The sequence below is a fragment of the Lepidochelys olivacea genome, assembly GCF_965140295.1.
Source record: "Lepidochelys olivacea isolate rLepOli2 genome assembly, chromosome: 3".
Taxonomy (NCBI): domain Eukaryota; kingdom Metazoa; phylum Chordata; order Testudines; family Cheloniidae; genus Lepidochelys; species Lepidochelys olivacea.
In genome coordinates this window covers 179,463,017-179,478,868 of record NC_140413.1, presented here as the reverse complement: position 1 = coordinate 179,478,868, position 15,852 = coordinate 179,463,017, and the positions used below count along the sequence as shown (strand labels likewise).

The following is a 15,852-nucleotide window of genomic DNA, read 5'->3' as shown; positions in this document are numbered from 1 at the left end:
CTCACTTTATATTATTATTTCTGGTTACAAATATTTGCACTGTAAAAATGATAAAAGAAATAGTATTTTTCAGTTCATATCATACAAGTACTGTAGTGCAATCTCTTTATCATGAAAGTGTAACTTACAAATGTAATTTTTTTTGTTACATAACACCACTCAAAAACAAAACAATGTGAACGTTTAGAGCCTTCAAGTCCACTCAGTCCTACTTCTTGTTCAGCCAGTTGCTAAGACAAATAAGTTTGTTTACATTTACAGGAGATACTGCTGATTGCTTCTTATTTTCTTCTTATCTGTGAGAACAGGCATTGGCATGGCACTTTTGTAGCCAGCGTTTCAAGGTATTTACATGTCAGGTATGCTAAACATTCATATGCCTCTTCATGCTTCATCCACCATTCCAGAGGACATGCTAATGATGCTAATTAAAAAATAATGCGTTAATTAAATTTGCGATTGAACTCCTTGGGGGAGAATTGTATGTCTCCTGTTCTGTTTTACCTGCATTCTGCCATATATTTCACGTTTATAGCAGTCTTGGATGATGACCCAGCACATGTTTATTTTAAGAACACTTTCGCAGAGAACACCACTTGCCACCATTCCAGAGGACATGCTAATGATGCTCATTAAAAAATAATGCGTTAATTAAATTTGTGATTGAACTCCGTGGGGGAGAATTGTATGTCTCCTGTTCTGTTTTACCTGCATTCTGCCATATATTTCACGTTTATAGCAGTCTTGGATGATGACCCAGCACATGTTTATTTTAAGAACACTTTCGCAGAGAACACCACTTGCGCCTCAAACTCCTTTATCCTTCTTCCCAGAGCCACTCAGTCTGCATTGATCCGCTCAAGGTCATTCTTGGCAGTATCAGTGGTGCCCACATGGAGAAGTAGGAAGGGCTAGTGGTCTGAGGTCTTGATCAGTCTCTGCGAACACTCAGTCACATCCTGGATTCTAGCTCCAGGCAAGCAGCACACTTCTCGAGTCTCCTGGTCTTGTCAGCATATGGATGACTCCGTCCCCCTTAGGAGGGAGTCCCCGACCACCACCACCCGTCTCCTCCTCTTGGGAGTGATGGTCATGGAACCCCCATCCCTAGGATAATGCATCCCATGCCTTCTGGCTGATGGGGTCTCCTTCTGGTACCTTCCCTCAGAGGGCTCTTCCAAATCCTTCTCTGCAATAGTACCTGTGGAAAGAGCCTCAAAATGGTTTCACACCTCTATCTGCATTGGGGGTACATAGGTTCTCCTCTTTCTTCTTCTGGAGGTCACCTGTTGCCAATATTCTTCCCCGTTCTGCAGTGCACTCACTGATTCCTCAGCATGTTTTGCTTCCAGAACCAAACACTGACTTCTATCCAGAAAATCTTCATTTTCTCTGATGCAACGCAGGGTTGATACCTGGTTCTCTAATCTTCTAACCTTCTCTTCCAATATGCAGACCAGCTTGCACTTCGTACAGGCAAAGTTGCTTCTTGTCCTCTGGGAGAAAGACAAACATGGCACATTTTGAGCAGGTCACAACAGCTGATCACTCACTATCCACGTTTTCCTTCTAAGAGGCTCCTCAGATGTTGTGTGTACTGCTCACAGGAGCCTGAAAGGCAGAAACACTCAGTGCGAACTCCCCTCGGGTGAACTCCCAGGCAAACTCCCTCTGTTTGCCTGGGACATATGAATCTTTAGCACACCTGGCACGTAAATATCTTGCGATGCTGGCTACAACAGTTGTATGTGAAGGCCTGTTCTCACTTCCAGGTGACATTGTAAACAAGAAGCGGGCAGCATTTTCTCCTGCAAATTGTAACCAAACTTGTTTGTCTGAGCGATTGGCTGAAGTAGGACTGAGTGGACTTGTCGGTTCTAAAGTTTTACATTGTTTTATTTTTGAATGCAGTTATTTTTTGTACATAATTCTACATTTGAAAGTTCAACTTTCATGATAAAGAGATTGCACTACAGTATTTGTTTTAGGTGAATTGAAATATACTATTTCTTTTGTTTTTTACAGTGTAAATATTTGTAATAAAAAATAAATATAAAGTGAGCACTGTACACTTTGTATTCTGTGTTGTAATTGAAATCAATATATTTGAAAATGTAGAAAACATCCAAAAATATTTAAATAAATGGTATTCTATTATTGTTTAACAGTACGATTAATTGCACAATTAATCACAATTAATTTTTTTAATCACTTGACAGCCCTACGAAGAGCCCAAACAAACAAGTCCAAATCAATGACGTTGCTCAGTGCTTGGCAAACATAAGAAGCTGAATTCTTTATAGTAAAAACTTTTGACATTGGCTATATTCTATTGAGGGGAGGTAGAGGACCTCATATAAAATCACCCTACTGTATTTTCCACTGTAATGCATCCGAAGAAGTGAGCTGTAGCTCACAAAAGCTTATGCTCAAATAAATTGGTTAGTCTCTAAGGTGCCACAGGTACTCCTTTTCTTTTTGCAGATACAGACTAACATGGCTGCTACTCTGTAATCTGGTTATGTGGCTGATGAGCCCCTTATTTCTGAAAATAAGTTCTGATTTTAAAACACCAGCATGACTGACCCAGGTCACAATGGAACTGTTTTTGCCAAGTTTTTTTACACTCACAAAAATCCTATAGGCAAAGTGGCTGTAAGTAACTTGTTCTACGATTGTTGTTGTTAATTCAGGGAAGAGAGTTTCTTGACTCTTTCAGTGGAAAAGTTGCACCTCCATGAGAAAAAAATTGAAAGGCATAAGCTTTGCTGAAACAAACAGGAATTTTAGAGCCAAACTAGTAGATATCTCTCAGCAGGCAGTTACTTCCACATGTGTTTAACAGTCTTGCTTTACAGATGTCTCAGTTTCTATTCCTGTTTAGGCTCAGTGAAACCTACAGATTAACAGTTGTGCTACCATGGCTTTGTTTATCCATTTTTCTGACTCATTAGAGTTCTTAGGTGCCTTCATATAGAGCAAGTATCAGTAACACTGTAGAAACCTTTTAGCACTCTCCTTCTGGGTAATTTCCTTCAGATATGTAGTAGTGATTAACATCTCTACCATTCCTATTTCACATCCTTCATAATTCTCCTACAAAGAAGAGACTAAGCTCTTGGGGTCATTATATGAGTGTACACTACAGAATACGGTGGGGCCCATTTTTGATGGGACCTCTACACACTATTGCAATACAAGTCATAAATATGAATACATTTATGAACAAATCTATTGGGCATATACACAAGTGTTTTAAAGAATTGAAGGCTGAAGGGGAAACTCTTTCAAATGTGTAAATGTTGGATCCCCTTCAGACAATGATTTTAGCATGTTAATTTTACCACTCTGAGTAGCAAACATGTATTGACTTGAGCCTAGTGGAGGTAGAAGGTTTTGGTTGTTCTTGTTGTTACAAGCATCATTAATGTTACTAGAAAACCATGTGTTATGGTTACGGGGCTAGATGAACCTCTGTCCTCTTTCTGGTGTCTCTGAGTGCACCCCCTCAGGCTTCATTCATTTACCTATCTTATCACAAAATGTCAGAGTTCTCCCACTCTTAGGGCCCGGGGTTACGGTACCATGTATCAACCATTCTTACTCCAGGTGACTGAGTTCAGGAGCCTGTGGTTCTTCCCTTTGTGTATCTGTGACCACTGGTGTATAGTGACTAGAGCAGGGTGGGCAAACTTTTTGGCCCGAGGGCCACATCTGGCAATAGAAATGGAATGGCAGGCCATGAATGCTCACAAAATTGGGGTGGGGGTCAGGGCTCTGGTTGGGGGTGCGGGCTCCGGGTGGGGCCAGAAATGAGGAGTTCATGGTGCGGGCTGGGGCGGAGGAGTGGAGTGCGGGGTAGGGGTGTGTGAGGGCTCTGGCTGGGTCTGCGGGCTCGGGGGTGGGGCTGGTGATGAGGAGTTTGGGGTGTAGGAGGGTGCGCCGGGCTGGAACCAAGGGGTTTGGAGGGAGGGAGGGGGATCAGGACTGAGGCAGGGAGTTGGGGTGTGGGAAGGGGTGTAGGCTCCGGCTGGGGATGTGGGCTCTGGGGTGGGGCTGGGGATGAGGGGTTTGGGGTGCAGGAGGGTGCTTTGGGCTGGGATTGAGGCGTTCGGAGGGTAGGTGGGGGATCAGGGATGGAGCAGAGGGATGGGGCACGGGGAGAGGCTCAGGGGTGCATGCTCCAGGTGGCGCTTACCTCAAGCGGCTCCTGAAAGAAGTGGCATGTCCCTTCTCCGGGTCCTACACGGGGGCGCGGCCAGGTGGCTCTGCACGCTGCCCTGTGCACAGGCACTGCCCCTGCAGCTCCCATTGGCTGCAGTTCCTGGCCCATGGGAACTGCAGGTGCAGTGCTTGGGGCGGGGACAGCGTACAGAGCGGAAGCCCCTGGCTGCCCCTACGCTGGAGCGCCGGAGTGGGGCCATGCAGCTGCTTCCGAGAGCCGCATGAAGCAGCCCCCGACCCCGCTCCCAGTGGGAGCTCAAGAGCTGGATTAAAACAGCTGGCGGGCCGGATGTGGCCCGCGGGCCATAGTTTGTCCACCCCTGAAACTTCTTAAAACAAAGTATTGTTTGTTTTAGCAGCAGGAACAAAGCTTTTAGAGAAAAAAGAATTTGAAAACCACCATTTACACACATCTATCTTACCTAAATCCCTAACATCCTGTGATGGTGATCTAAGCATGGGGACCTTCTCCAGACACTCCCAGCAGTCGTGTCTCATTCTGGTTTCCCTGAACAGCTACCTTCCTCCCTTGAGAGAATGTCCCTTTAAACCCTGCTTTGTATTTTTTTTTATCTTCTCTGTTCCCAGGCTTTGGTCATAGAATCATAGAATATCAGAGTTGGAAGGGACCTCTGGAGGTCATCTAGTCCAACCCCCTACCCAGAGCAGGACCAATCCCAACTAAATCATCCCAGCCAGGGCTTTGTCAAGCCTGACCTTAAAAACCTCTAAGGAAGGGGATTCCACCACCTCCCTAGGTAACGCATTCCAGTGTTTCACCACCCTCCTAGTTAAAAAGTTTTTCCTAATATCCAACCTAAACCTCCCCCACTGCAACTTGAGACCATTACTCCTCGTTCTGTCATCTGCTATCACTGAGAATAGTCTAGATTCATCCTCTTTGGATCCACCTTTCAGGTAGTTAAAAGCAGCTATCAAATCCCCCCTTGTTCTTCTCTTCCGTAGACTAAACAATCCCATTTCCCTCAGCCTCTCCTCATAAGTCTTGTGTTCCAGACCCCTAATCATTTTTGTTGCCCTTTGCTGGACTCTCTCCAATTTCTCCACATCCTTCTTGTAGTGTGGGGCCCCAAACTGGACACAGTACTCCAGATGAGGCCTCACCAATGTCGAATAGAGGGGAACGATTACGTCCCTCGATCTGCTGGCAATGCCCCTACTTATACAAACCAAAATGCCATTGACCTTCTTGGCAACAAGGGCACACTTTTGCCTCATATCCAGCTTCTCGTCCACTGTTACCCCTAGGTCCTTCTCTGCAGAACTGCTTCCTAGCCATTCGGTCCCTAGTCTGTAGCGGTGCATTGGATTCTTCCGTCCTAAGTGCAGGACTCTGCACTTGTCCTTGTTGAACCTCATCAGATTTCTTTTGGCCCAATCCTCCAATTTGTCTAGGTCCCTCTGGATCCTATCCCTACCCTCCAGTGTGTCTACCACTCCTCCCAGTTTAGTGTCATCTGCAAACTTGCTGAGAGTGCAAGCCACACCATCCTCCAGATCATTAATGAAGATTTTGAACAAAACCGGCCCCAGGACCGACCCTTGGGGCACTCCGCTAGATACCGGCTGCCAACTAGACATGGAGCCATTGATCACTACCCGTTGAGCCCAACAATCTAGCCAACTTTCTACCCACCTTGTAGTGCATTCATCCAGCCCATACTTCTTTAACTTGGTCCTTCTGGCCAAACCAGTCCTGAAGACTCAGCAGAAGACTGAGACAGAGTTTTCAGAGCGAGTGGTTCTGGCGTTGTCCTGTAACAATTCTCAAGTGTTTGCTAGGGGAGGCTTGTTTTGAGCCACTCTTTCTCCCTCCCGCCTATTTTTTCAGGCAGACGTCTAATGAGTTAACCCACTATATTCATGCAATATATATCTCAGTAATCAGGCCAATATACAGTACTCATAAATTGTTATGGAACAGCTCCAACTCCATTTTGCCATGGCAGAGAAGAGTCTTGCATTTTGTCATGAAGTGAGTCAGGATTGCAGTCATGCTCAGCACTTTTGGAAGGGGGTTCAGAGCCGGGGTCAGCTATTGAGAAAGGTATGACTCCAGCTCCCACCCTAAATACCTCAAAAAGTGATCCAGTCTTCACTCCTGGATTATTTGGGCCCAACTCTCTTCCCAGTTTCACCTTCGCAACACTGTTACCTTCAGTGGAATCACACTGGTATAAATGAGAGAAATTGACCCTTTATCTAGATTTTTCCCTCCACAGATTGTAAACTGAAGCACAAAGAGTTAATAGAGTATCCGCCTTTCTTACCAGATAAAGTAAGTTATCTCACCTCCCCCTTTTAAGGGCCCCAAACAGCAAAGTGCAGAGTGCATATTGAAAGGTTCAGAGCACCTGTAACTCTGTAGGAATTGAAGGTACTCGGTGTCAGGAATCAGTGCAGTTGAGCCAGTTTTCAGGCAACCTAACAAGTGCACCTGGCTTGTAGTAGGCTACCTGCTTGGCTACACTGCCTGATTGGTTGGAAGAATCAGAAAACCGAATCTTAAGCTCAGCCACAGTTCAGCAGTTGCTTGAAACATCTGTGTATGGCTGTAATAGCTCCTCCTTGTTCTAGGACCGTCTCCTGCTTTGTTCTATCCTTGGCCCCAACCCTGCTCTGCCTTGCCTTGCTCCTGGTAATCCAGTCCGTACCCTCAGCTTTGATTCCTGACTTTGGCTTTGACCCTTGGCTCTGGCGTCTGGCCTCTGACACTGGTTTAGACTCCTAATTACTAACTAGACATGATTCCTGCTCCAACCACTAGCCATGACCACCCAGGTCCACCGCAGTCACTCATATTCAGCATCTTTGCACTTTCTGGCTCTTGGATGTCATTGCAGAAATGAGCCCCCTATGCAATGAGAATCCGTGCTTCAGGTTTTGTTAACTATACCAAGGTCTTGCAAAGCATTCCAGGTCTCCTATCCATTGGACAGCCATTATTTATAGAATTCATGTTTCTTTCTTTGAATTAGTCTTTCATTCACTGTTTAATCTGAGAATAAAACTGGATCTTCCTGATCTACTTTTTTTCTTTAATGAAAATTCAAAGACCCTAATCCTTTCTTCTCACTCCAGATAATCTCAGACTATCAAGTGACCTTTGGGAATTAAGCTAATAGCCTGAGCTCCAAAGGTTATGTTTATTATGATGATGAGAAAAATAATTACACCATCATCTGCTTGAATATCCGTATATGCATTCCCCTCAAAGGCCCTGACGTTAGTGGCTCTGTCACTCTCGTTTTGTTTAACCCCAGATTCCCCTGCCCTAAGATCTCTGCACATTTAACTCGGTTCAAGTTAATATCTTGTAAATTCTCTTTTTAATTTAAAATTTATTTCACTATTGGCAACAGGTCACTTTTATCGAGTAGGATCACCCTGCAAATCCATTTCCTGATTTCTTCCTTTTTGTTTTGACTTCTTAAAAATGTGTGCCTATCCTGTCACCCTAGGAGCTTACACAGTAAAACATGAACAGCTACACAATACATAACTAACATATTCTCTCAACTTCTGCCTGTCAGATTTAATAGATATCATTCCCATTTTACCCATCTCCTTCTCAAAAGAGAGTGGGGGGAAAGAGAGGTCTCAGAAAACAAACCCAACTGAAGTGCTGTGAGACAGAAAATCTTCTGAAATTCTATCTGAAATGCCTTGGGAATTAATTCAAAAGCTTATGTGACCATTTGCAGACAAGCAGTTGTGAGTCGCTGAGAATAGGATCTTTCTCTGAGAACCTTATTCATGGCCAGATCATCTACCGAAGTCTTTCAGGCCTCCACCCCAACCCAGAGGAAGTCAACCCAATCCTTCTGTGGGCAAATGCAATTATGAGGCAGAAAATGGAGTTTCCTGAAAAACCTTCTTTTCTTCTAAACCAAGTTTGATCTTAAATATTTTCTCAAATAAATAATGTTTCTGGAGATATAAAGCTTCTGTTTGCAAGACTGTATAAGTGTGGTCACACATAAATTTGTTCTTAAACACAGCATTTTGAGGATTATCGAAACCACTGCAGCATGATTCAGTAGGAGCAGGCCTAATGGTGCTGAGTCGTAGTGAAAAATACATTAAAGCTCGTTAGAGCATGTGTATGCTTTGAATTAGTTAAGTAATATGTGATTGAATCAAGGCTTTTTAAGGTTTTTGTCAAAGTCTCAAATTTTATGTGGTCTCAAAACTAGTAGGCCAAATTCTGTACTCAGTGACAACCATAAAATCTGACTGAGTACAGAATTTGGCCTTGTGTCTCAAAGCTAATCCAGAGTAGGTCACAAAATGCATAGGTCACAAATAAGCACATTCGGTAACAAGCCTTAATAATGTCTTCCATTTGAAAGGCAATAAAGTGAGTCTGCCACCACACGCACATTCATAACAGATATTCCATAAAGGCTGCAAAAAATGATAAAATCATAGCTTTACTTAAAAGGGCCTATCTAAGTGCGTGTTGTTTTTGTGTCTTAAATAGACATAGGAAGAATCGTGAGGCCGCCAGTGAGCTTCTGATGAGGTTGAAAGACAACAGAGATCTTCAAAAGTTTCTTCAGGACTGCCAGGAGGTAGGTTATGTCACTTGGCTGTAATCTTTAAAAACCTCAACCTGTAGCATTATGAGCATCTCAACTTGCATTCAGTGGGAGCTGAGGGCTCTCAGAATCTCACAGGATCAGGCCTTAAATGCACATCTGATATGTATCAAATGATCCCGACATCTAAGAGTGAAGCAAATGCTTTCTGCTCTGTTGTTATTGGGGGCTCCATCATGGTCTCGGTTTCCTCTCCATCATATTAAGTTAAGGAGAGGAAAAAAAGTTGCTAAAAGAAGCACAAGCTTGAAGCTATGGTTATGGAATCTGGAAGGCATTAGCACTGGGTTTCTGTATTAAGAATTGTTTCACTGTGTGTTGTGTGTTCTGAAATATGGCTTATCCACATGGCTTCTACAAGACATTAGTAAAAGGAACACAAGGCAATAAACATGGGCTGAGTAGGAATAAATTGGATAGTTTCTAATGTGGTGTTTATCTGATGGTTTGTTTTATTTCTTAAAACGTTTTCTGTCCAGATCTCCTATCATTGGACATGTGCCTTTTGCACTGCAGGCAATATTTAAAATTGGAAATAATCTTTCTCTTAACATGTGGAATTAGTCTAGTGATTATCGGGTTATTTCATGCATCACTGACAACACACATTAAAATTAGCTGTGCAAACCTGAGACCCTCAATGAGGTGGTTGGGAAATAGCTGTTTTAAATTTTAAATTTCGGTTTATCAGCCATACCTCTCAACCACATAATGCAGAACACAAGCCACAAAGATGATTTTGTACAATAGTTGGAAATAATTGCTAATTCCATAGGAGAAACATACAAAATATCATTCATAACCTGAACAAATGATGTTTACTGACGGCAGTGCAGTTGCATTCGTGCAAGTCCACAGCTGAGTGGCATTTGCTTGTATAGCCATGAATCTGGCCCAAATTGTATTACCGCATTAATAAAAACATTACAAATTAATAAAAAATTTGCTGGTATTGGCAGTTTGTTCTTCCCTCCTATGGAGTACTAATAATAACAAAGAACCATCTGGTTCTCTGGACTTTGGCCTTGGTGTGAATGTTGATGTGCTCTCCAGATTCTAAGCCAACAGGAATTTGGATTTTACATTAGTGTTAATACAAAATCTCTCTTTAGGTCTAGTTCAGCCTGTTAGAATGTGAGTAGTGAAGGTATGCAAGGAGCCATTCACAGCTGCAAGCTCTGTGCTCTCTGGGACTCAATGATCACTCTGTCTTAGCTCCCTTAGAACACAAACCATCCTGAAGGGTTGGAGAGGAGACAGAGCTATTCCTCACCCTCACCCTGCACTCCCTTCATCAACTAATGGAGTTTATCAGGGACAGAGAGGTGAACACAGTGAAGGGATAGTTCAGCATGTACACCCCTCATCCCATGCTCTCCAGTGCTCCTGGAGGCTGTGTGTCTTCCTGAAATACACTGCCTCACAGAGCTGCCCCTGAAGTGATGCTGCTCCGTGTTGTTCCCAACATGGGGCTAAGAATGGGTTAGAAGACCTGATCTGATCCTCAGGCCTCTGCTTCTGTATTCCAATATCCCCAATTGATCCCTTACCTTCCCTACATATTCCTGGTTACAGATGTATCCCATTTCATCACTGTCAACAGTAACCTAAGAAAGGTTTTTTTAAGGGGTCAGTTCCTTTCACAGTACTATCAGTCTCACGATTAGCCACCCAATCTAGCTGTGGCTCCGTGCTGAGAACACCCCATGGCACACAGTTCTTCCTTTCTGTGGCTAGGTGGAGCACAGGAAGAAAACAGGATAATGCTCATACGGACAGCTCAGTTATAAGAACTAAAGACATATCTTTTCTCCAGCCCATAGGGAGTGGACAAGGCAACAGGTTTACTTTTTTAGCCATCAGGTATACTGCTGCGTTGTTAATAACTGGGCATCATTCTTTATGTCTCTCTCTCCCATTCATAAACATGGATGTATCAAATAAATCTACTGAATGAACAAAATTAAAGTATGACACCAGTGAAATCCTAGCAGATAATGGTAGAATTCCTGAATTTTGCGCCTTGAAAGCTTAATTTTGCCATTTCATTTCCTTTATATCCTCGTCTCTAGGTAGCCTACCACTGAAGAGATTTGTAAAGCTGAATTTCCACTATTAATGCTTAGAAATCCCAGCACTTTCTGGTCTGATTTCTCTTGAGAAGTCAGTAAAAGAAGGTTTTGGCTGAATTCCACATGTCAGACCTGCTCCATCTGTTCATTTAGTGCCAGCAGGTTTGGTCATAAGTTTTAGACGTTTATGAACTTTGCACTTCCAGATAAGCTTTGGCAATCTGCTTATTTACAGTGTCTAGGAAGAGTAAGGAAAATGATTTCATTTCCCAAGAGTCAGTGGTGGAATCTGTGCTATGAGACACAGGTCCAATAAGTGGGAGAATATCTAGTATCCAGCTCCCTTTGGCATTAAGGACCAAATCCTAGTTTCATTGAAGCCAATGGCAAAACTCCCATTGATCTCAGTAGGACAAAGATTTAGCCTTACTAGAGAATACATGCATCTGTTTTTTCCAAGGCAGTATTTCTGGGAATGAACTGCTACTGAAACACCATTCTGTCTATATCAGTACAGAAAATGCTGGCTTTCAGCTACCAATACCTGTCTCTGCTGGTTTCAAAGACAAGCTTTTAATGTGGATGCCTAAAAATCGTTGCTTGGAACTCCTTTGTGAGCCAGAAGAGGTAAACAGGGAACTGGGAGTCAGAAATCTGGGTTTTATGCCTTATTGCCACTGGCTGTATGACATTTCTCTTTGATGTGCCTCAGTTTATCTCATCTGTAAAGCAGGGAAAGTGATACATTCCTTTGTGAAGCACATCAGGATCCCCAGTTGGGGTAATGTTGCCATTGAGAGAAAACAGACAAATGGGAGGCAAGCACGTAATTACTAGAGTGTAACACCTGTCTCTTTTCTGGAAAGTTAAGTGTACAATTACTGATTTAGAGCTATATAATAATGTATTTCTTAATATGGACTCTGACTGTTAAACCTTCAGAGTCCATATGTTCCCTGCCAATATGCCTATTACAACTGTAACCCCCTGAGACCTATAATAGCTGTGTTAAGATGGGCATTGTTTTTTAGTTAGATTCAGTAAAAAGATCAGATGACTATTTTTCTGACTCTGTTTATATGTTTTCTATTTTTACGGAGATTAACCATGCTCTTTAATGATCTTTTAAAAATTTTCATGAATTGTAAATGGAGTTTGTTGTCCAAGAACTCTGACTGAGTAGTGGTGATCTGGCAAATTTTACTGATCTGTTCCATTACTCTAGCCCACATAGTGTTTTATTTATAGGATGGTGCATAATGCAGAATTGGCCTGGTTAGTAACAAAGCTTAGGTTTTGTTTACATATTTTCCTCTTGGATGGTGACTCTAAAGATGCAGAATGTGCATCTTCTCATGAGTTTTTGTAAGTGTTCTGTGCTGCATTTCTTCATAATTAAAAAAAAAAAACAGCTAGGAATGATTGAGACCACTCAGATGTGAGCTTCAACAGAGGAAAGTTGTGGGTTTTTTTAGTGTTAGTAGCGAGCATTGTTTTTGCTTTTTCTCACTACCTCTGCTATTGGCCAAAAAGATATTTTTAAAATTTTACTTGTTTCTTCAGTTTTGGTATGAAAATTCTCATTGTTGATATATTTTAGGACAATCAAGGCAAAAAGGAATGAACTGTATTCATATAAAGGGGAATGGAATTCAGGTTTTGTTTGAATTACAGGAGTATGTTTAATGAATATTTGGAAACAGCATTTAAAAAAAGAAAGAAATAGTCCTTGAATATTGAAGAACCTAGTGAAAATTAGACAAAGAAATTGATCTCATTTAGTACATGTACATGAATTGTGTGTGTATATTCATATAATGAGAGTGACATAGACATAATGTGAAGTTCCTACAAAAACTTCTTTGTAAGACGCTGTTTTGATATAGGTGTAGGGATAGAACTTCTGATTCAATGCAGATTTACTAACGTAGATCTCTGCACTTGTGTAAAGTCACACTGACATCAGTGGAAGTCCACGCAGGTGAGGGGTCCACACTACAGTATCTTAATATGGGGTTAGGGTTCTAAGTAGGACATTTCTGAGAGAATCTTTAAGACTGTGTTAGTAACATGTGGGTCAGACTTCTGCCTACAGAGAAATAGAGGAAACATACTGTTGATGATACCAATAACTAGAACACTTGCACCTGACCCAGCTCCCATTGGACTTAGTGGGAGCTTTGTAGTTGACTTCAGTGGAGATAGGGTTGGGCCCTTTATCACTGCACCGAGGGATGGCCTCTGTAGTAATGTCAATAACACATTTGATGGAATAGTCTCTTTTAATAGCCTGTGTTAAAATGTTAGAGATCGTGAGTCTTCACGACAGGGGCATGGTGAGAGAATGTAAACTGGCAGGGAAGATGGTGAGGCTCTCCCATGGAGGACATTTTGAAGGGGCCAAAAATTAATCTTCTGTTCCACCCTCTCAGTTATTTGTCTTTCGGTGGATGGAGCTCTCTATGTACATGCAAGGAAGGGTAGCAGCCATGCAAGTTTTCCTACACTGCCCTGAAAATGTATTTCTGTCTCTTCTGTGTGGTGCCTATATGGTGCTAATAAACATAATAGAGGTGTCAAACACATTATTAAGATAAGCACAAAGCTGAACTTCCACCCTGGCCCAGAAGTATCTCTTCCTGATATTGAATTGAATGTGTGGCCTTGTTACTGACACTGCCAAAAGGCAAGCCAGCAAATAGCTAAGGGCCAAATTAAAGCCAGGCCATGTAAGCATTATACAATATTTGGTAATCAGCGTAACCAACGGAGGCCTTGATCAATGTTGTATATAATTGTGTATCTGCCACAGTTTTTCCAAGTGTCAATCAAGTACACTGTAAAGGAGACAGGTGTTTTGATCTACTGCAAGTATTAAACATGTAGGGCCCCAGCCAAAGCTCACTGGAATCAATGGGAGTCTCTCCAGTTTCTTCATTAGGCTTTGGATTAGGCCCATACCGTAAAATACAAATGTTGGTTATTTGTATATTGTAGATGTTGTTTACATTTAATAGAGAGAGCCCCAGACAAGAATCCTGGCTTCAAACAGCTCCCAGATCTGATCCAAACTTCTTGCCTCTATCTTTGGAATGTGCCAGCCTAAACCCTACTTCTGAATACCCTCAAACTTTCTACCCACCTCTGATTCCATACTACAGACAGTTTAAAAAATCTTAAACAGTCATATTCTTTTCCACATTTTTTCAGCTGTCACTCTGGATCAATGAGAAGATGCTCACAGCCCAGGATATGTCTTATGATGAAGCAAGGAATCTGCACAGTAAATGGCTAAAACACCAGGCATTTATGGCAGAACTTGCATCCAACAAAGAATGGCTGGAGAAAATTGAAAAGGTAAATAAAGAACATTTTATAAACTTCCTCTCTTTTTAAATCATGGTTGTATTCAGAGAAATGACTGTAAAAATGTCTTCTCTTTACTCAACAGATGAAACCCCTATTGTCTTTGAGTCATCTATTCAATTTAGACCAAAAAAGTTTTTATCATTGCTGACCAAATACAGTTATGAAAAGCAAGTCTGTTCAGTTTCTCTGTGGCTATTTCCCAGTTTGTTTCATCCTCTGTGTAATCCAATCCATTCTGTTCTATTTCTCATCAATCTAATCTTTGTGATATTTTCTGTCAGTTTAAGATATCCAGGTTTTTGTAGTGCATGCACTAGCCAGTTTGCCAATTCCGTCGAATTGCCAAGTCGTCCTTACTTGTAATGATGTAAGGAGGAAAACACAAGTTATTTTCAGGTGCCAGGGTTGGAAAGTACAAAAACCATCATTTTGATTTATAAACTGTACACAGTAACTATGCGGATCATGGAAAGAAAATAACTATATAACCCCATGGTGCCATTCTGACTGTCACTGTTTTTGCAGTATAATCACAATACTAATCAGAAAACAAATGTCATGTGAGAAGTTAAAGCTCAGCCTGTTTTGTGAACAAATAACATCGCCATTGAGCTAGATCCAGTGATTTTAATGGCTTTAATGTGCTGTACTATTTTTTCTGCTTCCTTGTTTGAAAGAAAGAACACTGGAACATTAAGAAATTCTCATCTTTAGCTCTGACAGTGGGTTTCTGTTCACTGTAAGTTAGCATAATTGCTCATTTCCTTCCCAGTTTGGCACTCTTTGTATCCCATTAGTGGTTTTTCTGTGTTTTGCAAACACTAATAGTTTTCATCGGTGTAACTGAAACGCTGCTCTCACCAACTGCAGTACCTTTTCAGTGCTAGTGCGTTCCCATCTTCTGTCCCGGAAAAGTCAGATTGCAACAAAGGATAAAATACCTGCACCAAAGTTGTATGTTGAACCACAATTGTAAAACATTGTATTCTTATCGGGATTGGTTTTGTATTAAATGTGCGGTGTTGTGTACAGAGGTCACCATTACAAAGCTTGTTCCGTATTGAGAGAGATTACCAGTTCTAGGGGTATAAGCATAAATAGAGGATATGTCTCTCAAACTGGAGAAAATCTTTCAAAATGAAGAAATATTTTAAAGTCCAAGCACTCTGTTGGTGTTTTCCTTAAATATAGGGCTCCTGCTTCCCTATATGTTGTTGTTCCCATTGGAAGGAGAACTAACATACAAAAGAAGCTAGGGGTTCAGCACCATAAAGCTGGTGACTTTGGGAGGGAGCCAGTGGGGGTAATGTATAGTTACAGAGTCTAATCCTCTACCGCAGCATCCTGATAGCAAAGTCATACTGCACTGTACTCCCTCTGCCATCATTACCCTTGGTCTCCCTATTCCCCAAATGTTCCACAGTATTGTGAAGATCCTGCACAAGTTACAGCAGGTTTGTTTTTCAGTAACTTGCTCCACTTTGTCCCACATGTTTGTGGGTGAGCACATCCCACCCCCACAAAAACAGATCTGGATCCCTGCAGAACCCAAAATGAGAAGGGAC

At 42.0% G+C, this 15,852-nt stretch overlaps 1 protein-coding gene across 4 annotated transcripts in view; it reads left to right on the top strand.

Moving 5' to 3' along the window:
- Nucleotides 1–15,852, top strand: part of SPTBN1 (spectrin beta, non-erythrocytic 1) — a 214,181-nt gene that overhangs the window by 156,400 nt on the left and 41,929 nt on the right. For all 4 annotated transcript variants that reach the window (XM_084622256.1, XM_084622257.1, XM_084622258.1 and 1 more), the window contains 2 exons: nt 8,729–8,819; nt 14,129–14,275. In XM_084622256.1, the coding sequence (XP_084478382.1) occupies nt 8,729–8,819; nt 14,129–14,275 (238 nt within the window). The remainder of the gene's footprint in view (nt 1–8,728; nt 8,820–14,128; nt 14,276–15,852) is intronic.